Source organism: Polypterus senegalus, chromosome 9 (assembly GCF_016835505.1).
Source record: "Polypterus senegalus isolate Bchr_013 chromosome 9, ASM1683550v1, whole genome shotgun sequence".
In the NCBI taxonomy this organism is placed as follows: domain Eukaryota; kingdom Metazoa; phylum Chordata; class Cladistia; order Polypteriformes; family Polypteridae; genus Polypterus; species Polypterus senegalus.
The window spans coordinates 57,972,032-57,999,796 of record NC_053162.1 but is presented as its reverse complement, the minus strand read 5'-3'; the positions used below and the strand labels follow the sequence as shown (position 1 = coordinate 57,999,796).

Sequence of the window (27,765 nt, the reverse complement as noted above, 5' to 3'; positions counted from 1 at the left end):
ATAAAACAAATAATTTAAGATAAGTTGCTCAAATGCATTTCTCACAGTGATTCTTTTACATTGAACATAATATGAAATTTTGCAGTATAGTACATAAAACTTAAAAAAAACATATTCATTATTCTTGCAAAATCCAGAAATTCATTTACCTCTTCCATATAGTATATCATTATATCATTATTATGTCAGGTTAAACAGTCAGTCTGAGGAGAATGACAGCAAAAATGTGTAAAAAGAAAAGGGGAGAATGGAGGAACAGTCTGATGAGCTTATGAAGTAAAGAGACTGTGGTGCTAAACTGAAATGTCAAAATGAAAATAACAGGTGCAGGACATAGATATAAAGATTTTTAGGGTATTATAAAGGGCAAGTGAATTCAACAGAGGTACTGTATATATAGTGCCGGGCTAATTTTGAGGGAGCATCAGTTATGGCACTATGACCATGTGACGTGATTTCGAGCTCACAGGATCCTCACTTTAACCTGTAACCTCCTTTCAACCCAGCTTCTTTCTGTGGTATAGTGGGTCCACAGCTCCCATCAAAAGGGCCAGTTTTAATAAATAACTAAATAAATAAAGCCGGTGTAGGTTTTATCGGGTTACGACCAGAGTTTTGGAACGAATTATGGTCGTGAACCGAGGTTCCACTGTAATATTTGTAAGGTTGCTTCATAGCACAGTCATGATCAGGCTGAATGTGTACATTCATAATGGCTAACACGGTGCAACACCCTAGTACTACATTTAAAAATTCTCAAATTCAATGCCAAAAGACTCATACAATGTGTGAATTTCATTGCAGTCTAAAAAACAAATCTGCAAACCATAACCATTTACAAAATTAAAAGAATTATTAAATATAATATTAAAAAGGAAAATACAAGTAAGAATTAATAATTTGCAAATCATTTCACCAATAATAATCTCTTTTTATTCTACTCTCTTAATTAGATAAAACAATTTGCTTGCATAGTAACAACCACTACATTAAAGTGTACTATTTTAATATACAATATTAATAAGTCTATAAAACATGCCTCTTAAAAACCATTTACAGTGAAATTTAAATATTTAAAGGTAGGCTAATCCAGTTTAGAAGGTAGGAGGAGAATTTGTCAGTCAGTCCCATAAATCTTGCTAAACAGCAATTTAAATGCACTGAATCCAAGAATGGAAAACGCTTCCTATCTTGACCTCAGCCTGTGAACAGTGTGTTAACATATTGATAGAAACAACAGATTACTGAAAATCTTCCATCTGTGGAGGACAAACAGGGTGATTAACTTTAAAAAACCTGGATTAGAGAAAATAATCCACCGAATGGAAGTGCTAATGCAACCTAATACCTGTTGGTTAATTTGATTCTGTCAAAGAAACAGTGTTTAACCTCTGCTCAAATTATTTAATAACTTGCTTCCTTTTACAAAATGCATTGTATCTTTTGTGTGAAAATGCAACAGATTAATATACTCCACTTGTACCTTCCCATCAACAGATGGTTTATTATTATCTAAATATTTTGAATTCAATTCAGGAAATTAGCCATTTATTGACTAGGCTCTTTAAAAAGTTCCTTAAAATAATGGACAACTCTAAACAAAAATAAATACTACCCTATAATTCACTCCCCTTTCAGCTGTTTTATAAGATTTCACTCTTCCCTGATCTGCTCTTAAAAATACACAGAATTGTTGACTTCATGTTTTGCCTGATCTGCCTCAATCTTCTTATTCTTTACAAGGCTATTGAATCTGACCTTTATTTTATTCAAGCATGTTATGTCTAGCATTTCCATAGCATTTGACAAATATTTCCAATCCAACAAATATGAAACTGTTTTATGTTAGTAGCACATACACTGGGGTACACAATAAAAATCTAAGGATCTACTTTCAAGTGGAACACAAAAGGAATAAATACACTTTTAGTCCACAATAATTAAGAAAGAATTAAAAAAATAGGTAAAGGCCTTTAAGATGTTAATCAAGTCACATCAATAAACATGATTACAAATGAGCAACCCACTTCCCTGAAAAGTACACACACTGTTTACATGCTAACCAAAAGAATTCAAACCACTCCTGCTAAAAACCTGCATTTTAAAGCTTGCTTCAAAATATTGAAATGGCATACCAATCCTTAAATAACATATTTAATACAAAGAAAGGTTCAATGACAGTAAAAATAATTTGCTATTAAGAAAATTATCAAATCTAAACTCCACTTGATTATTATTAATGACATTCAAATCACAAATTAAACAGTAGAAAGAAAAACACTCAAAAGACTTCTGAAACAAGCAGATCTTTTTTTTTATTTTTCAACAAATATGTACATTAAAAAGTAAAGGAAAATGATATCCACTAAGTACATTATGTTGAAAATGTACTTCTCTATTATACTGAAAGTCAAATAATGTTACTGGCTTTTCACAATCACTGAAATATGTCTAAACATATTTTAGTTCACTATGCCAAAGGCTAGTTCATTTAATTTAAACAGAAGAAAAACTGGGATTAACTGAAGATACAGTATATATCATTCCATCATATTGTACATACCTGTGGTGAAATCTTTATCCAGATCAATAAACGCATGTGACTGGGGCACACGCATTATTATTTCAGCCTCAAGCGCTGTATACCATGAAATATTTCTGTGAAAGAAAAAAATATTTATATATTTATTAATGTACACATTATAAAGTGCTAGAACAATTTTTCAAAGTGGATTCAATTCAGTCACAAACAGGTTTCTCCTGGGGAACTTTAGCCAAGCGCACCACCCAACTGACTAAACAAGCCTGGTAGTTTGGCTAGCCATTTTTCTCTCTGCTGTACATTAAGAAGGCCTAATGGATGGCTCTAGCATATACATTTTATGTTCCCTGCCCTCCACAACATACTGTTACAATATAATTATAGAATCTAAATGGCAAACACAATAGGAAATCCTCCTTGTACTGTGCAGCTTCAGTGGGAAGTAGGAAGAACAATCCACAAGAGCACACTATTTTTCAGTAATTCAAAAGTGACCAGTAGGCTTTTGGGGAAGAAGACTGAGGACTGTATCGAAAAAGAGTGAGAACTGAATGTATAAAAACATATAAATAAATACCTGCACAGAAAAGAGTTGAAATTATCCCCTGACATAGAAGGTTACATTTGCTTGGGCCCATATCGAGTACCCACACTAGAAAATAATTGTATACTGAGTGATTTTAGAAATTGTAACATTGTGGGTTCGAATGTGGACTAAAAATGTGGTTCGATCTGGGCAAAAACAACGTAACACAATAATAGAGTATAGTTACTTTAGAATATGCATAGTTTTTATTTCTTGTCTCTGATACTGCCATATTAAAAATAAAAAATTAATATATCGGATTGACACAAGTTTTCAGATCCTTTGCTAGGACACCTGAAATTTAGCTCATTTACATCCCATTCTATCAGTCATAGTTGGGGTGTTTCAAGACCTTGTTTAGAGTCCATCTATGGTAAATCCAACTGATTGGACAGGATTAGAAAAGGCCCACACCTGTCTATATCTCATACTGTTCCACAGTTGACAATATGTAATATAGCAAAAAACACGCCTTGAGGTCAAAGAAACGGCCTGCAGGGCTCACTGACAGGACTGTGTTGATGCACAGATCTGAGAAGCCTACTAAAAATGTCTGTGGAGTTAAAGGTTCCCAAGAGCACAGTGGCCTTTGTAATTCTTAAATTAAACAAATCTGGAACTGGATCTGGATCTGCCCAGAGGGGACTGGGCAGTCTAATGGTCTGGAATCCCTACAGATTTTATTTTTTTTCTCCAGCCATCTGGAGCCATTTGTTTTTTCTGTCCACCCTGGCCATTGGACCTTACTCTTATTCTATGTTAATTAATGTTGACTTATTTTATTTTCTTACTGTGTCTTTTATTTTTCTATTCTTCATTATGTAAAGCACTTTGAGCTACTTTTTGTATGAAAATGTGCTATATAAATAAATGTTGTTGTTGTTGGAACAACCACAGCCTTTTCTAGAACTGACTTCTCAGCCAAACTGAGCGATCAGGGCAAATATGCCTTAAAAGAGGCGACCAAGATCCCAATGGTCACTCTGACTGTTGTCCAGAAAACCTGTGAGGAAATGGTAAAAAGTTCCATGACAATGAACACCTAAAAGGAATCTCAGACTACGAGAAACAAATTTCTCTGGCCTGATGAAACCAGGATTGAACTGTATGGTCTAAATTCTAAGCATAACGCCTGGAGCATAGAAGGCAATGTTCACCACTTGTGCAATATCATTCCAATGTTGAACCATGGTAGTGGCAGAATCGTGCTGTGAGGTTGTTTTTATGTGGCAGGACCTGAAAGGCTAGACTTGGATGAGGGAAAGCTGAATAGACAATGTACAGAGATATCCTTAATGAAAACCTGCTTCAGATGTTTGTGGTTTCAGGTCAACTGCGTAAATATTCTGCACCCAAACCTGAACCTAATTGAACATCTCAGAGAGAAACCTGAAAATGGCTATCCACTGATGAACTTTATCCAACCTGACAGAGCTTGAGTGCATCTGCAGAGAAGAATGGCAGAAAATCCCAACAATCAAGTGCAAAGCTTGTCATATCACATCCAAAAGAATACCAGGCCGTAATTGCAAACAAAGTACTGAATTAATGTGACATTTAATTTTTTTTTATTTATTTTTTTAGTAAATCTGAAAAAAATATCAATTCTACTTTTCAATTTATCATTCTGAGGTATTGTGTTTCTGGAAGAGGGAAACAATTAATTTAAATGATTTTAGTGTAAGACTGAAATTTAACAAAATAATGAAAAAGTGTGGGTGGCCTGGATACTTTTAGAAGGTAGTGTACATTGAATCCTTGGGACAGTAGGCTTCAGAAACAAGAGACAAAAAAATAAATATACATTTACGTGTAAAAAAATGTAAAGATTAGCTTAAAAAATACCAAAACACAAAATTGTTCAAACACACACAAATCTGTGAAGAAATAATTTGGAAAAATTAGTAAAATCCAAAACATATTCTTTAACTGTGATTTTTGCAGTCTGCTCCATTTAGTTAACAGACCATGCCTATTAGTTTGGAACATTTTTGTAGAAGTAGTTTTTGAGACACATTATTTATTTAAATATACTGTTGCAAGCAGATGGGGGTGGCACCCAGCCGGGATGCCCGGAAGGACTGGAGGAGGAGGGCTTACGCCTCCTCCAGACCACGAGGGGGCAACTGCCCTGGTGGCTTTGGGGACCACGTGAACAGAGCTTAGAAGCTCAACCCTATAAAGGGGCCCGTGGTCACAGCCAGGGGACAGCTAGATGCCTGGAGAGCCCTGGTCTTCAGCACTTCTGCCACACCCAGAAGTGCTGGGGGGAAGACGACCAAGGACACCTGGAGTGCTTCCGGGTGCACAGCCGGCACTTCTGCCACACCGGGGAGTGTCGGCAGTCGCTCACTTGGAGGCACCTGGAGCACATCCAGGTGGATATAAAAGGGGCTGCCTCCCTCCTTTCGATGGCTAGAGTCAGGTGGAAGATAACTGAGCTCAGAGGACAGGAGAGGAGAGGAGTGGAGGTGGACCAGAAGAGAGGCATTGTGTAAGGGCCAGGACTTTGAGGGAGTATTGGGTTGTGTGCACTATAAATAATAGTTGTAAATAAACGTGTGTTGTGTGATTAAACATTGTCTACCTGTCTGCGTCCAGGCTGTTTTCCACAATACATATATATGTGGACTTCTTTATTATGTTGCGCACAGTGAACAAAGGAACATGAATATCTCTGGAGATGGACTTGTAAGGCGGCACGGTGGCGCAGTGGTAGCGCTGCTGCCTCGCAGTTAGGAGACCCGGGTTCGCTTCCCGGGTCCTCCCTGCGTGGAGTTTGCATGTTCTCCCCGTGTCTGTGTGGGTTTCCTCCGGGTGCTCCGGTTTCCTCTCACAATCCAAAGACATGAAGGTTAGGTGGATTGGCGATTCTAAATTGGCCCTAGTGTGTGCTTGTTGTGTGGGTGTGTTTGTGTGTGTCCTGCGGTGGGTTGGCACCCTGCCCAGGATTGGTTCCTGCCTTGTGCCCTGTGTTGGCTGGGATTGGCTCCAGCAGACCCCCGTGACCCTGTGTTCGGATTCAGCGGGTTAAACAATGGATGGATGGATGGACTTGTAGCTTTGAGATTGTTGATATTTTTCCACAATTTCTGTTCTCAAGTCCTCAGACAATTCTCTGCTTTTCTTTCTGTTCTCCGTGCTTAGTGTGGCACACTCAGACACACAACAGAAAGGTTGAGTCAACTTTCTCCATTTTAACTGGCTTCAGGTGTGATTTCTATATTGCCAGCCCCTGTTTCTTGCCACAGGTGAGTTCAAACAACAATAAAACGATTTACCCACAATTTATAAAAGGTGCCAATAATTTTGTCCAGCCCGGGTTTTGAGTTTTGTGTGAAATGATTTCAGATTTGGCTTTTTTTCTTCTTGTTCCCATGCACATAAAGGAAATAAACATGTGTATATCAAAACATTAGTAATTGCAACAATTTTCTGGAAGAAATAGTGCACTTTCTGGGAAAATTCCAGGGGCGGCCATGACTGTATAACAAAACAAGTGCACTTTTATTCAAGAATTTAACCGAAGAAAAAAGAAAGCAGGTTACGGTAGGCAGTTAATAGGACAGCTTGCGTGGTGCAATGCTAAGAACTGCTGCCTTCCAATCAAGAGGTCGCGGTTTCAATATCAGCTGTTTCCCAGATTTACCATTTTCACTAGTGAGCTGTTCTTATTGTTAATATCATACAATAAAAGCATACATTTGATTTGCGTCTGTAAATTTATAGTTAAAGTTAGCGTTTTTTTTTTTCAGTTTTAATTTCTCACTCATGCTCAAGCTCTCACACATCCCCCAGATCTGACTCCGTTTTCAGATAAAGACGTGGTATAACAAACAAACTTGTTTTGTTACACCCCCTCTTTATTTGAAAACCGTGTCAGATCTTGTGCGCGGACGAGACTGGGAAAACTTTGGACGTGGATGTGAGTGGTGTGTGTGACTGAGAATGACTGTGGATGTCAATTTTGTTTATTCAGTTTTATTCTTGAATGCTCCTGCTCACACTAAATTAGTATGCGCCTTCTGATCCATGATGTCAAAGCCGCGCTGACAAAAAAGAGAAATTTGGGTATATATGACATTTGGAATAATTCATTTTACGACCTGTATTGTACATTTCGGAAAACGTTGCTGCACTAATGCAACATTATATTCATTTGCAAACCTTCATGCGGTTGTAGTTAGTGACCGCATTTGGTTTTTTGTTCTGATCTTGTTGCTGCATGTTGGTATTTCTTTTGAACTCCAGGAGATGCAGAGGATAGTATAGTACAGAGAGGTCAGTTCTGCACTATATACAATTATCAGATTCAAATATTAACAGTTTCCACACACACCCAAGGACCGTCTTTACGACATGTGTATAAGGTGTGAAGCCTGAAGTCCAAATATCAAATAAACACTTTCACAAAAAGTACAAGTATAACAAAACAAGTGCGCTTTTATTCAAGAATATAACCGAAGAAAAAAGAAAATAGTTTAAGAATAGGCGGTTGATGCGACAGCTTGCGTATTGTAATGCTAAGAATTGCTGACTCCTAATCAAGAGGTTCTGGGTTCGATGCTGGCAGTTTCTCAAGTTTACCATTTTGAGTAGAGAACTGCTATTATTGTTAATATTATACAAATAAAACATATATTTAATTAACGTCTGTAATAGCCGCTGTAAATTTATAGTGCATGTCAAAGTTAGCGCTTTTTTATTCAGTTTTATTCTCTCATTCGCATTAATGCTCTCCCTGATCTGACACTGCTGTTTTCAAATAAAGACACGTTATAAAGAGGTTAACTCAGATCGGAGAAAGAGAACAGAAGCCCTCCCCGCAAGAAACGTCCAGTCACATATAAGAACAACGCAGTTGTACCAGGCGTAAAGGCGAAAGATGGCACCGTTTGGATACAGGACGAAGTCAGGCATCATCCTGCCAAGAACCTGTCCTTGAAAGAAACATCACGGCTTACAGAGCTCGCCAACGCTACATCGTCCAGATCTAAAGACTAACGTGGTGTATGTACCCAAAAAAAAGTCTAACTGCATTCTCAGACCACTGCTCGCGTACTAATGTGTCAGCAGGTATTTTTTATGGCATAACACGTGTAATTTGTGAGCATGCCCTTGACGATCAAACAGAGGAAGCTCTGCTGTATACTTGTGACTTTACGCTGTTGGAAGATAAGTAAATAAATCAAGATAAGTAACATTTAATCTGGCTTTTATATAAGTAACATATAAATGCTTCTTATGTAAAGACCATCGCAAAACATACAGTAATCACAAACATGAGTCTGCACAATACGTTGGCGAGCTCTGTAAGCCGTGCTTTTTTTTTTTGAAGGACAGGTGATTGGCAGGATGACTTTGACTTTGTGCCATCTTTCGCCTTTACGCCTGGTGCAGCTGCATTGTTCTTGTATGTGAGTGGATATTTCTTGTGGGGAGGGCTTCTGTTCTCTTTCTCTGATCTGATTTCACCTCTGTTATAGCACGTCTTTATTTGAAAACAGCTGTGTAGTAAATAACATTCGATCTGGCTTTTATGTAAGTAACATAGTGAAAAGTCAAGCAAAATGACTCCTTTTATTGGCTAACTAAAAAGATTACAATATGCAAGCTTTCGAGGCAACTCAGGCCCCTTCTTCAGGCAAGTTGTAAGTAACATATAAGTGTTAACGTTTTGGGCACATGCACCGTCCAGATCTAAACACTAGAGTGGAGAGTCTATAGCTGAAGGTGGAAGCTGCTGTCGCTGTACTTTGTATGTAAGATCGAATGTTATTTACTTATTTACCTTGGTTTATTTACTTACTTCCTACAGCGTAAAGTCACAACTTGATTGCAGAGCTATAGTGCATCTTTATGTGAAAACAGCAGTATCAGATTGGGGGGTGGGGGGATTAGGATCGTGAACGCGACTGAGAGAATAAAACTGAATAAAAAAAAAAAACAAACCTAACCTTTACGAGTATCATACACTTACACTGGCTGTTACAGACTGAAATCAAATGTATGTTTTTATTCTAAAATAGTAAGAATAAGAGCAGCTCACTTCTCAAAACTGACTCATCCGGGATCGAACCCGTGAAGTTTTGATTACCAGTGTAAGATATGGCCGGCCATGTACCCCGGCCAATATCCCCAAGCCGCCTGGTGGAGCCCTCCTTGCAGCATGGAGGTCCCCAGAAGACCAGCAGGGCATTATGGACCATGTAGTTTTTATGCACCGCCCTGCTGGATGCCATGGGGGCCACGAGAGGGAGCTGCAGGGAGGACCGAAGAGTTCTTCATGCCCTATGACCCGGAAGTTCCTCATAGGAAGAGCGACGGGCTTCCGGGGTGAGAAAAAACATTATTTACCCTCACCCGGAAGGAATAAGGACTTGTGGACTGTTGGGAAGGAACACCTCCGGGTCAGGGAATATAAAAGGACTGTGGGAGCTCCCAGACGGGGAGCTGAGTTGGGAGGCAGGGTGGCTAAGCGTCTGGGAGAGTGGAGGATTATTGTTGTTGTTATTATTATTATTGGAGTATTTGGGAGTGGAGGGTGCTTTGTGCACATTATTGATATAATAAATATCATTATTGGACTTTTACCTAGTGTCTGACGTGGTGTCTGAGGGTGCAAGGGTGCGAGCAAGCATCTTAATCTGTTACACCAGTCAACATCTGATACCGTTGCGCCACCGTAGGGGTCGTAGTAAAGACATGTCAATGTCACACCCTAACGCGGGTTCTTTTTCTGCAGTTATATTCTTGAATAGAAGCGCACTTGTTCTGTTATATTTGTACCTTTTGTGAAAGTGTCTTTGATATTTGGACTTCATCTCTATATTTTGTCATTATTACTAAAACATGAAAAACGTTTCTGTTTTAACGATGTAGACAAGGAACACACATGAAATGCATGTGTTCCAAATAACGATATAGTATTTATAAAAGGTGTGATTTTGCTTGATTTCTCACTCTATACAGCTCCAAGCAACTGACACTCAGGTAAACAGACTCGAGCTGAGAAAACTGTGCACCAGTGGGGGATGTGATAGAAAGCTGCTTGCCGTTTGCTACTTATCAACATATTTACAGGACAATTAAGATGCTGATGGAGAGGTGCAAAGCGATTTAAGGTGGGACGAATCTACGAGTTTTTTCATAGGCTCTGGTAATTCTAGTGTTAACAGCTGTGTTTGGTGTTCTTCCAGATGGGTCTAAACCGGAGAAGCTCAAACAAACTGTGATTGCCTTTACTATACTATTGGCACGCAGACTGATTTTGCTAAACTGGAAGAATCCTAACTTTCTTCTTTTAAGTCAGTGGGTAACTGATGTTTTATACTATTTGAAATTGGAAAAAATAAATTCTCAGTTAGAGGATCTGTGAAGAACCTTTTCAAAACCTAGTAGGATCTAATCAATAATATTTTAGAATAAGCTCTTAAAGCACTGAGGAAATAGATTCTCTTCCCAATTTTTTTTTATCCGCCTATTAAACTCATCAATTTATGTATTTATACTAGCTTTAAGTTTTACTCCGTTGGCCATGCTCTCTTTCTCAGGGGTGGGGGTTGGGTTGATTTGTTTTCAATCCTATTTTTTGTAAAAATGTATCTATCTGTATGGAATGATTACAATAAAATCAATAAAATTAAAACAAAATTCAGCTCAAATATCATCATTGTCAACATAAAGAGTTTTCTTTCCATCACAGATTGAACAATGCAGTCTCTTAAGAAATTAAAAATGTAATTTTTGTGAGACACTATACATTATAAGAGCAGTAAAAATGCAGGCAGATGAAATATCCAACCTACAAAAGGTTTTATACTCTGAATTATTCAGTATAATCTTTTGTGGGAAATAATCAAAAAAGTTAACAATTACTATTCAATCAGATGCTCCAAAAAAGAAAAAAAAAACTAAGAAAATGACATTTTAAGAATACTGCATTGCACAGGAAGAGAAAGTATGATTTACAATAAGAAGATAAACAGTTTCCATGGAAACAACTATATATTGGTTTAGCTTTCCCTTTCCTAATGGGCTTGTCAAGACACTGGGGTGCAACAAAGCCTGAAGATAATGAATAACACAAATGGCATTTAAAATTCTATTGGTAAGCTAGGCAAAAAGAAAAAAGGCAGATTCTTAAATCTTTTTTCATCATTTGTATTCATTTAGTCAGAGTGTATACAGTAAGTGTGCCAGTCAGGATTAGTTAAGACTGCACCAAACAATCTATTAAATATACCCTACTAAATTTAGGAAATACAAATAAAAATAACCCTTTACACATAAAGAAACACCATAAAGTTCCCAATATGGAAGTGGTGTTTGTTTTCCCAGGGTGACACAGATTGCCATTATTATAAAAAATAATATATATATATATATATATGTCAATAGAGAGAGATGTGTCTCTTATTTTATTATTCATATTATTGTATGCAATAGTTGGGTTTCCAATTTAACACATCAAAATATACAGAAAGATGGTAGAAATATTTGAGAAAGGTTCTATTCTAGGAGAAGAGACATAAAATGAAGTAACAGTACAGGGTTTGAAGATTCCCAATTATGACTAAGAAACTGTTGAGGTTACCCAAGTCTTTAGAAATTACCCTGAGTAAGAGATCACAAAGACATGGTAGCCCCTTCATATGTCTTCAAAGGACAGTCCATAGATGAGGTTTTGTATATTGCTCTCAAGGAGAGTGGTGCAACAGTGGAAGTAGGAATATTCCCTGCATCTTATCAGGAGCCATTTAGCAACATCCAGGTGGTGACAGAGAACACAAAAAATAGAGAAAGGGCACCTCTACATACCAGTTATTCGTAATGACTATACAGCATTAGAGAACAGGACCGTCAAGGATTACCAAAGGGCAGTGTGACCTGATGATTCTGACATTTTTGGGTCTAATTGTGAATCTTGGAAGTGTTTAAAGTGTATATGCCAGATCAATCATTTCCAAATATAATATGTATTGTATATACTATTTGCTCAGAAAGCAATAATAATAATGGTTTACATTTATAGCACTTTTCTCACTATTCAAAGCACTTCATATAATGAAGCAACAGACATGTCAACCACTAAAGCAAGAAGAGTAATAATCCACTAAGCGAAACAAAAACCACAGTCTGACTAGGAACCCACACTTATGATAGTAGGCCCACTTAAAGTACACACATCTGTTATTTGTTTGTTTTTTATTCCTACCACTGACAATGCTACTCTGTAATGACAGTGACAATAAAATGACTTATCATTTAAGTACTCATGTTTCTTAATCAATGCCTGCTTTGTTTACTACACCTCCTAATATTTATATTTACATTTATTTTGCTTAGTAGATGCTTTTATCCAAACTGACTTGCAAAAGATATCAGCATAATAGAGCAATCATCAGGACTGTTTGGGAACTAGTGTTACAAGACAAGGTTGCAACATTGATCACAACAAGTGAAAGTCTTGAAACAAAATACAAGCAAGTTACAAGTCCTAGGTTACAAGAACATATCAACACATCAGGAATGTTTTCAAACACTTCTTAAATATAGTGAAAAAGTCAGCAGTTTAAAAGGGGAGGGCAGCTCATTACACCAGCCAAAAGCTACAGAATCTAGATTAAGACTTGATGTCATGCAGAGCTGGCATCACCAAACACTGTTCTTCAGCAGACCTGACATATACTATATCATAAACACCAATCAGCCACAACATTAAAACCACCCAGCCAATATTGTTCATCTCCCCTCATGCCACCAAAACAGTTCCTACCCACTGAGACTTGAACTCCACAAGCCTCTGAAGGTGTCCTGTGGTATTTTGCACCAAGACATCAGCAGCATATCCTTAAAAGTCCTGTAAGTTGCAAAGTGGGGGTTTCATAGATCACGCTTGTTTTTCCATCATTTCCCATAGATGCTCAATTTATTGTGTTTTGGGGAATATGGAGGACATGTCAAATCCTTAAAGTCTTTGTCATATTTCTCAAACCATTCCTAAACAATTTTGTAGTGCAGCAGGGTGCATTATCGATTCAAAGTAACATCTATATGAACGCCATGACCCAAGGTTTCCCAGTAGAACATTGCCCAGAGCATCACACTGCCTCCGCTGACTTTCCTTCTTCTCATAGTGCATCTTGCTGCCATCTTTTCCCCAGGTAAACGACACACACACAAACCCAGCCGTCCACATAATCTAAAAGAAAACGTAATTCATCAGACCAGTCCTAGCGCTCACCTGCCCATTGTAGGAGTTTCAGGAGTGGACAGGGGTTGAGCAAAGGCAATCTGACTGGTCTGTGGCTACCCAATCATCTAACCATTACAATATGGCCCTCAACAAAATTGCTCAGATCTTTCAGTTACCGATTTTCCCTGCTCCCAGCACATCACCTTCAGTATCTGGCTGCTCACTTGCTACCTAATACTGTATATCCCACCCTTTGAGAGGTGCCATTGTAAAGAGATAATGAATATTACTCAATTCACCCGTCAGTGGCTTTAATGTTGTGGCTGATCAGTGTATAATAAACCGAGGTTGGCTGTGCTTAAAAGTGTTCTTGAGTTTTAATAACGCATTATTCCTTCATGGTACTTTGAAATTAACAAGAGATAATTTCTTAAATAATAAATTAATCATTCAATGGATTGAATTACCAAACTGAGCAATTGTGGGAGAAGGCCCTTAGTAAAAAGGTGACCAAGAATCTAATGCTAGATAAGGCTGAGATTCAGACAATTTGTGTGGAGATGGGAGAAACTCTACCAATCTGGGCTTTATGACAGAGTGGCCAGACAGAAGCTTCTTTCCTGTAAAAGACACATAAAAGCCCAATTGGAATTTACAAAAACAAACTTAAAGTTTGACTCTCAGACTGTGATAAACAAAACTGAACTGTGTGGCCTCAACTATATGAATCACATCTGGAGGAAACCTGCTTAATAACATTTCAACAGTAAAGCATGATGGCAACCACATCATGCTATGGAGTTTTTTCTTGTTGTTTTTTAGTAGCATGGGCTGGGAGATTAGTCAGCTTGAAGGGGGCAATGTCCATATATATACTTAATGGAAACCTGCTCCAGAGTGCTCTGAACTTCAGACTGGACCAAAGATTCACTTCGCAACAGGACAATAACCCTAAGCACAAAGCAAAGACAACAAATGAGTAACTTAGGAACAGGTCTGTTAATGTCCTTGAGTGGTCCAGCCAGGGTCCAGACATGAACCCAATCAAACATCTGTGAAAGAGAACTAAAAACAGCTGTCCACTGATGGTGTCCATCCAACCTGGCAGAGCTTGAGAGGTTCTGCAGAGAATGGCAGAAAATACCCTAACCCAGGAGTGTGGAGTTTGTCACATCAAAGGAAAGAAGACTCCAGGCTATAAAAGGTTCTTCAATAGAGTACTGAGTAAAGCATCTGAATACTTGTGTCAATGTGATATTTCAGTTTTTTATTTTACCAAACTTCAAAAAAAAAAAAAAAAAAAATTTAATCCTATTTTGCTTTACAAATTTGGAGTGCTGCTGGATGAAGGAAAATTAAAAATTTAAGCAATTTTATCATAGGGATGAAATATAACAAAATGTGAAAAAAATGAAAAAACTTTTTGAATACACTGCACTTAGAAATTTATACATAAAAAAATTATCTTTATACCACACCGCAGGATAGGTGAACCATGTTTACTGCATCAGTGCCAGAACTTCAAGCCAGGTAGTGTGCTGTCTTCCCTGGAGTGTGCATGTGACTCTAAATACACAGTGCAACTGAGGTGATCTGTAGAGGATGGAAGCTGGCTCAGGACATGGTCAGCATTGACAGAAGTGGCTGGATGCCTGAGTTCCTTGGGGTAGCAATTACTGATAACCTAAGCTCACAAGGCTGAGATAACATCAAAGAACTGCTGAATACTGTGCTGTGTACACTGCTCTTAACAAATGCTGCCTTTTATGTTGCATTGCTTGGTTATTACATGTGGTTCTGTGTATTGTGTATAATATGCATCTGAACTACATTCTTTTTCATTCTACATTTTTTTCCTTTAATGCTAATTCTAAGGGGAAGCACAAGTAAAAATTCTGCTATCTACACCTTACAGAGTAAATAAAATAAACAGAGTTCAGCTTAATGACAGATGTGCACAACCATCTTTTATTTCAGTACTTATGCTAATTTACTCCCTCTTCAAAAAAGTGTGTCATATATGTCAAGAAATAAAACAAAATCTTATTCTGCACAAAAATACATTTTCACCTGCATATCTGAATGTTTCACAGTTAATGAACTGTATATGAAGACTGCACTGATCAAGGAACCAAGGAAAGTATCTACAGAATTACATGGAAATGCCGATGGCAAGCAAATGAAATGATGAAGAGAAATTGGCTCTATGGCAGACAGACAATGTGACAGATACATCCTCACTGCTATTACATAGTTTGTTGCCGTAAAAGAGTTTAAAATATTTCTCAGTATTATTAAAGGCATCTTTTGCAACAAATTTATCAGTTGATGAAAACTTAAAATAAAAGTGCCAGGTATGGGAGAAGGGTATAACAGGCACAGTAAATAATGCTTTGAAACACTGAAACGCTGAAGATCAATATTTTGGAGGTCCATGAAAATAATTTTTTTTTTAAATTATGACATTAACCATTACAGGATTTGTGGAAATATATTGTAGCAGCCATCAGACAGCAAGACGGAATGACAGTAATGACTAGATGATTTAGTGGCCATTGCCAATTTAGCAAGGATGTGGAGAGCATCCTTTAACAAGAATCAAATGAATTTGAGAAAAAGGATGGAGACTTTCATGGGAAACAAATAAATAACAGCGTTGTGCTGGTGTTTGGCATGGTTTCAGTGATGCTGAAGAGTGTGATGGCACTGACACAATATTGAGAGTAGTCATGATGTTTGGGAACAACAGAAGGCTGGTCACATCTTACTCGCAGTTTGCATTTGAAGTTTGGTAGCATTTCCAGTAAACTGTAACAACAGGAAATCGAACTTATTAGTTTATTATGCTCTTAGATTTCTGTTATGGATTTGAGTTGTTTTGATTGTAGAGTTCCTCTCTTTATTTTGCATTCTCTCATCATTTTGAACATATTTTTGTATATACTTGTTTGGGCGATGTCAACAAACTGTTTTTATGTTTCTCATTTCTAATCATGGGTAGCATCTTTTTGTGTATGTTCTAATGTCTGTAGTTATGTTGTAGATAGTGACAGCTCCCCATGTGATTCCCAGCATTACATCAACATCACAATGCTATTTAAGATAGTCTTTTGCTACATTTTTAGATTCTTGTATAAAAAGCCTTTTTATGAGGTTGTTTAAATCACTTTAGGGAGTCAGGACTTTGTGTGTTATGATTAACGCTTTGGATTTTGGTTTTCTTTGGATATTATATGCTCTGACTTCTAATAGTTTTCTCAACTATTATTTTTGCCACTCCTAGTCCTGTTTTTTATTTTACTTTTAATTCTTCACCAAGGTAGAATAAAAACAATAGTAAACTGAAACATCCATCCATCCAATCCAACCCTCTATATCCTAAATACAGGGTCACGGGGGTCTGCTGGAGCCAATCCCAGCCAAGACAGGGCACAAGGCAGGAAACAAACCCTGGGCAGAGCGCCAGCCCACCACAGTAAACTGAAACATCACACAACAAACAACCTTATTACTGGGAGTTGTTCAGTGTGTGCCTTTTTCCTTTCATTATGGTGTTGCCACAATATTTTGAAATTTGAATTGACAAAAAGGTATTTAGCAGGGTGGTTCTATTTATTTTAGCATGACTTCTATTTGCAGATTACATATCTGTGTATGATTAATTTGTCTATTGCAGACAAATATATCCTAGGTGATAGCCTTCCACATAGCTAATGTATTGTATATTTCATAATACCACAGTAAGAGTTTAGTGTAGCCAACACTGAAGCACAAGTGGAATCACATAAAGGTATTTGGCGCTGCTTCCCAGATATAAAAACATCTTAACAAAGAAGGTGAGTGATACAGAATCATTTTTAATGCACATTTCACTAATCCTAATGTCTTAAAAGGCTGTTCACAGTACTACTATTTTTTTATTATTTATACAATCAAATTCACTCAGAGGAACACAGATTTTTCCAATACCTTTCGTTAGAAAGCAGAACTTAGTCCATCATAGGACACACTCATCTCCACACCTAGACTCACGCAAGCCTTTACTTATTCCTGTTCTCATCTGCTGTATATGGCTATATAGATATTGCAAAAGGATTTCTAAGCATTATTGTCCCCAGTCTGGTTAGCTTGGGTCCATGTAACTCCATGCTATGCATGAACTTCCCAAAGCAATCTCTTCAGGTACCCTGACATCTTCCCCTAGTGCAGTGATGGCGAACCATTTAGAACCCAAGTGCCCAAACTGCAATCCAAAACCCACTTATTTATCGCAAAGTGCCAACATGGCAATTTAACCTGAATACCACCTAAAACTGAACACCAGCATAACCAAGGAGCTGGTGGTGGATTTTAGGAGGCCCAGGCCCCTCATGGACTCCGTGATCATCAGAGGTGAGTGTGTGCAGAGGGTACAGACCTATAAATACCTGGGAGTGCAGCTGGATGATAAATTGGACTGGACTGCCAATACTGATGCTCTGTCTGTCTATCTACTGAGCTTTTAGTTTAGAAAAGCAACTCATACATTAACATCTTTTGTCTTAAAAGAAAAACATAATAGCAGAGCTTTCAATGATACAAACAACTTTTTGTTGAAAGGTAAAAGTTTGCATTCGGTATGCTTTTGAACAATTAATGTGCTTTTTGCTGTTGTATGCATGCTGATAATTTGTCTAACCTTGGCTCATACTTTGTAAGCTTTAGAGCAACACATGCAGCACTCAGGTCATCTGTTAGTCTGTTTCTGGTGTCAGATTTGATTTAATTCAAAGCTGAAAACAGCTGCGCACATGCATAAGATGTTCCAAACAAAGTAAGGAAAGCAATCTCAAGTGCCTTCATTGACTTAAGATTATTTGGCAGAGAATTCCACACTTTAAGGATTTCATTTTCATAACTAACTGTGCTGTCCTTTGTCATCCCTTCGATCCTCTCAAGTGTTTCACGCAGGTCTTCCCTATTAAGCTCCGCCCCCAAAGCTTCCATTATATATTATGGGGTCGTGGATCAGGTGTGGCGATTAGCAACTCCCGGCAATAATTACAGATGCGGACGACTCATCACCTGTGCGCTTAAGCGAGGACTGCCCGCATCACAAAGCTCCCGGAAACCGCCGCCACTCTACCATAACCCCCTTTAAGCCGCGAGTGCGGCAATTATCTGTTAAAACTGGCCTTTTCAATTTTGAGCTGTGGACCCGCTATACCACATCCCCTCCAACCCCACCACGGGAATCACAGACTCGAAAGGCTGCAGTCCGTGCCGCACCCTCAAGCAGCATGTGTGCCGCCCGCCTTACCCCAGACAGGAGAGGGAGGAAGCGCTCCCATTGGGCTGCTGGGCAGAGGGGCGGGTGATGTGAGAAAAGTCCTCCGGCACGCGCGTGAAGAGGGGGAGCGGTGAGGGAGCAGCCTGGCCCCGCATTCCTCTGGCTTTATAGTAACGAACTCTGTGATCGGGTGACGGCGCGCGTGCCCACTGAGAGGGCTCTGAGTGCCCCCTTTGGCACGCGTGCCATAGGTTCGCCACCACTGCCCTAGTGTATTCCAATAAACCTACCAGTGTATGTTTATGGTGTTGGACAAATACCAAAATACCCGGAGAAAAGCCCATGAAGTCATGTGGAGAACATGAAAACTTCATATAGCTAAGCATATTATTATTACTTTTTACAAATCTCCAAAATTAGATCTTTTATTAAATAAATACTATTCACATATGCAATAAAATTGAATGCCTTGTTTATATCATAACAAGAAATCGTCATTTCCTGCACAATACACATTTGCACAGCAGAAAAAAATGTGTTATAATGTTTACCTCAATGAGTTGAAAGCTGCTGGATTTTGCCTTATTAATAATGAAAAAATAGTTTAACAATCCCAGATCTAGTAAAGACTTGAACTCTTATTATACTACTGTATAATAATCTCTGAAAGGTGAGAAAAATATTCCCTATAATTCTGCCAAGATGTATCTTTTTTACCAAGATTAAAAGAAACATTGGAATTATACTCTGCTTGTCCTGGATTGTCAGGGCAGAGTTTAAAAATAAATTGCTCTCCTGTCACTGCATAAAGCAGCTGCCAGTTGCAGTAAAATAAATATTTATAATGATAAGTAGGCAGATGCAATCTTGAGGTAATACTGTACACATACAGTTCAAAGATAGCGGGCAATTAAAATCACTCAGTTATAGTGCAATAATTCACATTGTGAGATACTAAAGAAACAAGAAGCCTCTTCTAATTACAAATGCCTGTTTACCTTCTTTGCAATTGATTTAAAAGGTGCAAAACTATTGGTAAGGAGGTTTCATTTAAACTTAGTTACACTGTAGCCCTGTGGACTATGGCACTTTTGAGGTAAATATGTATAGATATAATGCAGATTTAAAAAAGTAAACAAACTCAGCTGCCTTTTGTTCAATTTTAGATTTCATTAAGCATAAGAAGTCCAAACACTTTACTTAGTTACAAAGTTAAGGTGAGGAAAATATGTAATTGGAATCTGAAAGTTGTTCATATGTAAGAATGGAATTGTTAAACATCACAGAACAGTGTGTCACCATCCGAGTTCTTTACATAAATTGCAGCCTACTTATTGCCTTCAGTGTTTTTGGCACACATCAGTACTCACAGATTTAATGATCTGTCGAGACATAAATACACATAAGACACAGATGCTGTCCCAAACCAAAATGCCTTTTGACTCTACGATATCATGTTATTTAAACATATCCAGTGTAATGTAGAAAAGAGCTATAGGCTGGAAAGGCTTTGCTGAGATGATGCAAAACATCCTGTGCTGGCAATCTGTTTGTGCTGAAGTGGAGAATGACAGGTAACTCTATTACATAAGCTAAAAAAAGGAGGCGATCTGTCATCCAGCTATGGATGTACTGTATGCAAATAAACCTGTAATGAAAGCACAAGATTAGCATATAATGGTAGATGAATTTGTATATGTGGTAAAAGCCTATAATGAGCCCCTATTTAATCTGATTATATTTCACTTGACAATGCTAACAGTTAAGGAACTGACAAAGATGGAGCACATTTTTTTCTGCAGCACTGTGGGATAGGAAATGCTAAAACAGATTCCCACTAGATGGTACCCAAGGGCCACATTTAGCCACTTAATGATTAAAAATAATTAACTGTACAGTAAAATCCGTTTTTCCTTTAGTGTCTCCCCCCACTGTCCTGGATATTCATTCCACCTAAATCTCTTTTATTAGTGGATAGATGATCAAGGTAATGCAATAACAGGCAACAGTTACTTACCATGGTCAGAAAAAGAGACAAACTGAGGCTATGCAAGGATTACATTCTTCTTTCAATGCTAGAACCGTACAGGAAGTCCCCCATTTAGCTTCTCAGAAAGAGCATAAAGCTATTGATAGCTGGTGACATGTTACCGGTCCTTTAGGCCTCAAAGGAACAGCTTTGGATTTCTCCTGGGAAATTTAAAAACCATGTTTTCTGTAGGCTAATAGGAGACAGACACCTTATAAAGTGGAAGAGTAGCGTTGGTTTTGTCTACAGGCCTTACCAGAGAATTGAGGGTTCAGGGTTGCAGGGATGTTAAGAGCTGCTTTAGTGTCAAATGCATATATATTTTTCTTAAAATATATATATTTTTCTTAAAAAAAAAAATATATATATATATATATATATATATATATATATATATATATATATATATATATATATATACACACACACACACACACACACACACACACACACACACATACATACATACATACATACATACATACATACATATATATATATATATATATATATATACATATATATATATACATACATATACATATACAGGTGTGAAAAACTATTTGCCCCCTTCCTGATTTCTTATTCTTTTGCATGTTTGTCACACAAAATGTTTCTGATCATCAAACACATTTAACCATTAGTCAAATATAACACAAGTAAACACAAAATGCAGTTTTTAAATGATGGTTTTTATTATTTAGGGAGAAAAAAAAATCCAAACCTACATGGCCCTGTGTGAAAAAGTAATTGCCCCCTTGTTAAAAAATAACTAACTGTGGTGTATCAAACCTGAGTTCAATTTCCGTAGCCACCCCCAGGCCTGATTACTGCCACACCTGTTTCAATCAAGAAATCACTTAAATAGGAGCTGCCTGACACAGAGAAGTAGACCAAAAGCACCTCAAAAGCTAGACATCATGCCAAGATCCAAAGAAATTCAGGAACAAATGAGAACAGAAGTAATTGAGATCTATCAGTCTGGTAAAGGTTATAAAGCCATTTCTAAAGCTTTGGGACTCCAGCGAACCACAGTGAGAGCCATTATCCACAAAAGCCAAAAACATGGAACAGTGGTGAACCTTCCCAGGAGTGGCCGGCCGACCAAAATTACCCCAAGAGCGCAGAGACGACTCATCCGAGAGGTCACAAAGACCCCAGGACAACGTCTAAAGAACTGCAGGCCTCACTTGTCTCAATTAAGGTCAGTGTTCACGACTCCACCATAAGAAAAAGACTGGGCAAAAACGGCCTGCATGGCAGATTTCCAAGACGCAAACCACTGTTAAGCAAAAGAACATTAGGGCTCGTCTCAATTTTGCTAAGAAACATCTCAATGATTGCCAAGACTTTTGGGAAAATACCTTGTGGACTGATAAGACAAAAGTTGAACTTTTTGGAAGGCAAATGTCCCGTTACATCTGGCGTAAAAGGAACACAGCATTGCAGAGAAAGAACATCATACCAACGGTAAAATATGGTGGTGGTAGTGTGATGGTCTGGGGTTGTTTTGCTGCTTCAGGACCTGGAAGGCTTGCTGTGATAGATGGAACCATGAATTCTACTGTCTACCAAAAAATCCTGAAGGAGAATGTCCGGCCATCTGTTCGTCAACTCAAGCTGAAGCGATCTTGGGTGCTGCAACAGGACAATGACCCAAAACACACCAACAAATCCACCTCTGAATGGCTGAAGAAAAACAAAATGAAGACTTTGGAGTGGCCTAGTCAAAGTCCTGACCTGAATCCAATTGAGATGCTATGGCATGACCTTAAAAAGGCGGTTCATGCAAGAAAACCCTCTAATAAAGCTGAATTACAACAATTCTGCAAAGATGAGTGGGCCAAAATTCCTCCAGAGCGCTGTAAAACACTCATTGCAAGTTATCTCAAACGCTTGATTGCAGTTATTGCTGCTAAGGGTGGCCCAACCAGTTATTAGGTTCAGGGGCAATTACTTTTCACACAGGGCCATGTAGGTTTGGATTTTTTTTTCTCCCTCAATAATAAAAATCATCATTTAAAAACTGCATTTTGTGTTTACTTGTGTTATATTTGACTAATGGTTAAATGTGTTTGATGATCAGAAACATTTTGTGTGACAAACATGCAAAAGAATAAGAAATCAGGAAGGGGGCAAATAGTTTTTCACACCACTGTATATATATATATATATACATACAGTGCATCCGGAAAGTATTCACAATGCATCACTTTTTCCACATTTTGTTATGTTACAGCCTTATTAGAATTCTACACACAACACCCCATAATGACAATGTGAAAAAAGTTTACTTGAGGTTTTTGCAAACTTATTAAAAATAAAAAAACTGAGAAATCACGTGTACTTAAGTATTTACAGCCTTTGCGCAATACTTTGTCGATGCACCTTTGGCAGCAATTACAGCCTCAAGTCTTTTTGAATATGATGCCACAAGCATTGCACACCTATCCTTGGCCAGTTTCGCCCATTCCTCTTTGAAACACCTCTCAAGCTCCATCACATTGGATGGGAAGCGTCGGTGCACTGTTCTGTCAAATACCAAATGAGAGGCTCCTCCAAATGACCTTCATCTTTACAATAACACATTTAGGACTATCTAAAACATCATATTCATTATGAGGAAGAAGCACACACTTCACTCTCAGTATGTGAAAGAACAAGTTATCTTTATTCACAAGGTTACTCAAGTCTTCCGAGCTTTTTAATTAGACTCAGCTCATTAAAGGCAATTGCATTAACTTTTGTAAATTTAACAACAACCCACCACCCCCACTAAGACATTTGTTCATACTAGTAATTGTTCTTCAGTAAATTTCAGCAGCTTCTGGAGTTGTTCTATTAGCAACATGGTTATCTAGCAAATAATTAGCACAGACAGGACAATAAGCTTTTATTTAAACAGATATTTTTGCTATAAGGAAAAGTAACATTCAAATCTCAACAATACATTTTTCTCACAATTATCAAGAACTATTTAAAACTTGTTGAATCTAGGTAGCTTTATGAGGCCATAATAATGTCCACTATGATAGAAACTAGCCCATACACACACACTTACTCATAAGGGGACAGTGTTGAGTCTCCAATTAAACTAAGGACTCTCAGGAACACTCTAATGGTTGAGTTTGGATTTATGCGACAATATAAATATATTTATATCTTTGACATAAAGGCCACCATGCTATAGTTAGCAACAAAGCTCGTTTTTAGTCATACTTTGTGCTAGCAGTGCTGCATATGCAGCATGCATCTATTTTAAAAGATGGTGGCTAATAATAACAGGATTCTGAGTATTGGATCATTTAGAAAAAAAGAAAATAAAAAGAATGACACCAATCAAAAGAAAATCGAAAACCTTTTAGGAAAAGCAATGTTTTGCTTTCAGCCTTAGCTTGCCTTTTGACTTCATCTTAGTCCAAAATAATTAGTTTTAACCTGTTTCCCCTAAGCAGTTTGCTTTTTGATACAGCATTTCCTTTTATGCACAAGATGCATACATTTTTGGAATATGGAGGAAAACAAGTGGACCTGTAGTATAAATTCAAGCATAAATCCATGACTTCCTGTTTCACTTCAATATAAATATGAGATTGCACAGAGGCCAAATTCCCTTATGTATTCATCATAATGGAAAAGATATAAAAACACACAATTTAAATGTGAGAAAATTGTGTTGACCTTCATAAGTCAGGCTTTAAAAAAATTTTTGCTCATCTCAAAATGCCTACATCTACAGTTAAAGGCAATAATCAAAAGGTTCAATTCAACTGGAACTGTTACCAATATGCCTAGAAGAGGACCCACATTTATTTGACCCCCACATACAGTGAGCAGGATGCTAAGAGAAGTAAAAAAAATACCCAAAGGATCACTGCTGGATAAATACAGAATAATGCAGCATTTTGGGGTCACCAATACTCCAAAACTATCATCAAATGCCACCTCCATTCCAACACATTATTTGGAAGACATGCAGAAAAAAGCCTTTCCTGTCATTTAACCAGAAACACAAGTGTCTGGAACTTTGATTAGAACTGTGTTCTGTTGTCAAATGAAATAAAAATTGAGTTTTTGGCCATAAACACTCAAGGTAGGTCAGGCATAAAAAGAAAGATGGCTATACTGAAAAGAACCTGATCCCCAGTGTCAAACATGGTGGATGTTCTGTGACAATGTGGGTCTGTTTTCCTCCAAAGGCCCTGGGAATTTTGTTAGGGTACATGGCATAATGAACTGTATTAAATACAAAGTAGACTTTAAATTTAAATCTGGCCGTCTCTTCCAAGAAACTAAAACTGGACTGTCATTGGATCTTCCAGCAGACATATATCCAAATTAAAATCACACTTCTGCCAGGGTTGTCAGTCCCCAGACCTAAACCTCGTTAAAAATATTAAAGGGTGTGCTGAAAAGGAGAGTGCACAAGAGAGGACCTAGGATCCTGGATGACATGGAAGAGATTCTGTAAAGAGGAATGATCTCTATATTAACCATTCATATAAGATGTTATAGGAAAAGACTCTGTGCTGTTTCATTGGCAAATGGAGGTAGCACAAAGAATTAAATGCAGTGGTGGCAAGTATCAGGGCATGTGTGGTTTTATTAAAAATAATTACATAATGAGGAATTATTTTTTCTCAGAAATTTTTCTTCACTTAAAGTATGAATGCAAGTCATCTTTTTCAGTGTGAGATTAAGGTAATTCACCAAAAAGTGTTTCTTTTTATAACCTTTTTTACTCATCTTTACCAGGGATGGCAATAATTATGGAGGGAACTGTACATGGCAGACTCGCTTTCAGATAGTAACATTCAATTTTATTCCTCCTACTCGGAAGAATTGTCTATCTAGGCCTATTCATGACTAACAGTTTCATCTATATTCCCATTTTAATAAATACATAGAAGCCACACTTACAATCATACTTAGCTCTCTGATTTACTTGTTCTCCAGTTTACTACAATGTGGATGCAACTAATGTTGCAAACTTGTGGAAAGGGATACCAAATGGATATAGTTACTAAGGGGGCTTACACAAAGAACCTGCACTCCTTCAAGTGGGTAGAAAAAACAAAGTTAAAACAGCACCTACACAAAATGCTATACTCCCTGAAACATGCAAACCATTAAATCCCAAACGTGAGAAGCAAGACATGTAATCGGATCACATTCTTTATGACATAAACTATGCCCTAAGCCACTCCTGATATAAACACTAAAATACATATTAAAGTCAAAAGTTACATTTTTCTTCTGACTTTTTAAAATCTGAACACTTTTAAAGCAGTGGGGCATCAAAATCACAAACCAACAAGAAAATATTTTTATACTCCTAAAATAAAACAATTTCAAAACTACATAGTTCGGTACTCATTTTTAAAGTGTGTCAAAGGTAGCTGGGGTGGCGACCCGGCCAGGACGCCCAGGAGGACCGGAGGAGGGCTTGCGCCTTCCCAAGACCATCAGGGGGCGACAGCCCTGGTTCCTTTGGGGGCCACGGGTACAGAGCTTTGAAGCTCCACCCTGTAGGGGCCCATGGTTGCCACCAGGGGGCGCCCCCATGCCTTTGGAGCCCCTTGACCTCAGCGCTGGGGGGAAGAGGAGCAGGGACACCCAGAGTGCTTCCGGGGATACAACCGGCACTTCTGCCACACGGGGGTGTGTCAGTGGGAGATTAACGGGGAGCACATCCGGGTGTGGATAAAAAGGGCCACCTCCCTTCATTCGGGGCGAGAGTCGGGAGCGGAGTGGACTGAGCTTGTTAGAGGAGGCAAGAAGGTGGCCTGAAGAGGAAGAAAGGCATTGTTGTGGCCAGGACTTTGGGGACTTGTGGGGTTTGTTTGGCTCTTATGGACATTGTATATAGTTGTAAATAAACGTGTGGTGGAAAAAATGAACGTGTCTGCCTGTCTGTGTACAGGCCAGCCTCCACAAGTGTCAAATTTAAAAACAGAGGCAGAAAAATAACCATTTTTAGAAGAAAGAAAATTTTCTTTTTAGAATGGATTACAATAATTCAGAGCATGCTTCTTCAAGGGCAAGGACATGGACCTAAACTGCAAGGTGACAAAAGTATACCAAGCATTCCAACTATCAATCAATCAACTAACAATCTTAAGGATTAGGATTTTTTTATGCAGTGTTTTGTTACATGCACTTCTTCAATCATCAGAACTTTCGCCCAATTAAAAAACAAATTATTCCTATTCTTGTCAGGTTAGCATAAGGTTGGTTGAACTGCTTTTCTATGGTGACCAATTTTAAAAACATATCTGGCGGTAAACAAGTACCACAAATGCAGTCCAGCTGGGTTAATTGAGAAAAATCATAGGCATTATAAATTAGAAACTCCTCCACTAAGTGGTGCATCAGATTTTTTGTATCTCCTTGGCAGTCAGAGTATAATTTTACATTAAACAATTATTTTAATCTTGGAAGTCGTGAAGACTGACACAGGCATGCATGATCTGAAATATATTATTATGATTATCTAAAGTGCAGTAAATGAAATTCTGGGACAAAGACATTAATTTCTCCTTACCGTCCATTTAAATAGCAAATCTGTGGCTGGGAAATAGCTTTGACAATACCAAATATGTCAGGTATTAAATCTCCATTAAAACTGTAGGGGAGAAAAAGAATTACTTACTAAATATCATAAAATACAACAGTGAAATATATCACTTAAAAACAAACTATAAAATAGATATTGCCTAAACAACTTGCACAGAGAATGAAACTGAAGCATTTCAATAATTTAACATGTATTTGCTTTAAATTTCAGACGCATATAAAGACTTCTGAAAAAAAACTAAATAGATGTTACGTACAGTACAATGATAAATACAATCTGCCTATAATAATGGGTTTATTTTATTCAAAGGTTAGTAACTTTCATTTAAGTAAAGCAATTTTAATGATACCATGTGAAGATAATCACATCATAGTTCTATGTATTATTTCTCAGCTTATTTTCATGTCCTTTCCTTGGTGAGAAAGTACAAAGCAAAAGGCCCGAGGTCTGCTATGCCATTTTTTAATAAAAAGCTTCAGTTAATTCAAAAGTAATTTATACATTCAAACAACTGACAAATATATCAAGTGTTTCTTTTTTAATAATACTAAACATGCAAACATA

General features: G+C 37.8%; 1 protein-coding gene across 1 annotated transcript in view; it reads right to left on the bottom strand.

The window, feature by feature from the left end:
- itfg1 (integrin alpha FG-GAP repeat containing 1) overlaps positions 1-27,765 on the bottom strand; it is a 435,759-nt gene that overhangs the window by 398,426 nt on the left and 9,568 nt on the right. The window contains exons 5-6 of the mRNA XM_039763123.1: positions 27,169-27,249; positions 2,564-2,658 (exon numbers count right to left, since the gene is read on the bottom strand). Coding sequence (XP_039619057.1) covers positions 2,564-2,658; positions 27,169-27,249 — 176 coding nt within the window. The remainder of the gene's footprint in view (positions 1-2,563; positions 2,659-27,168; positions 27,250-27,765) is intronic.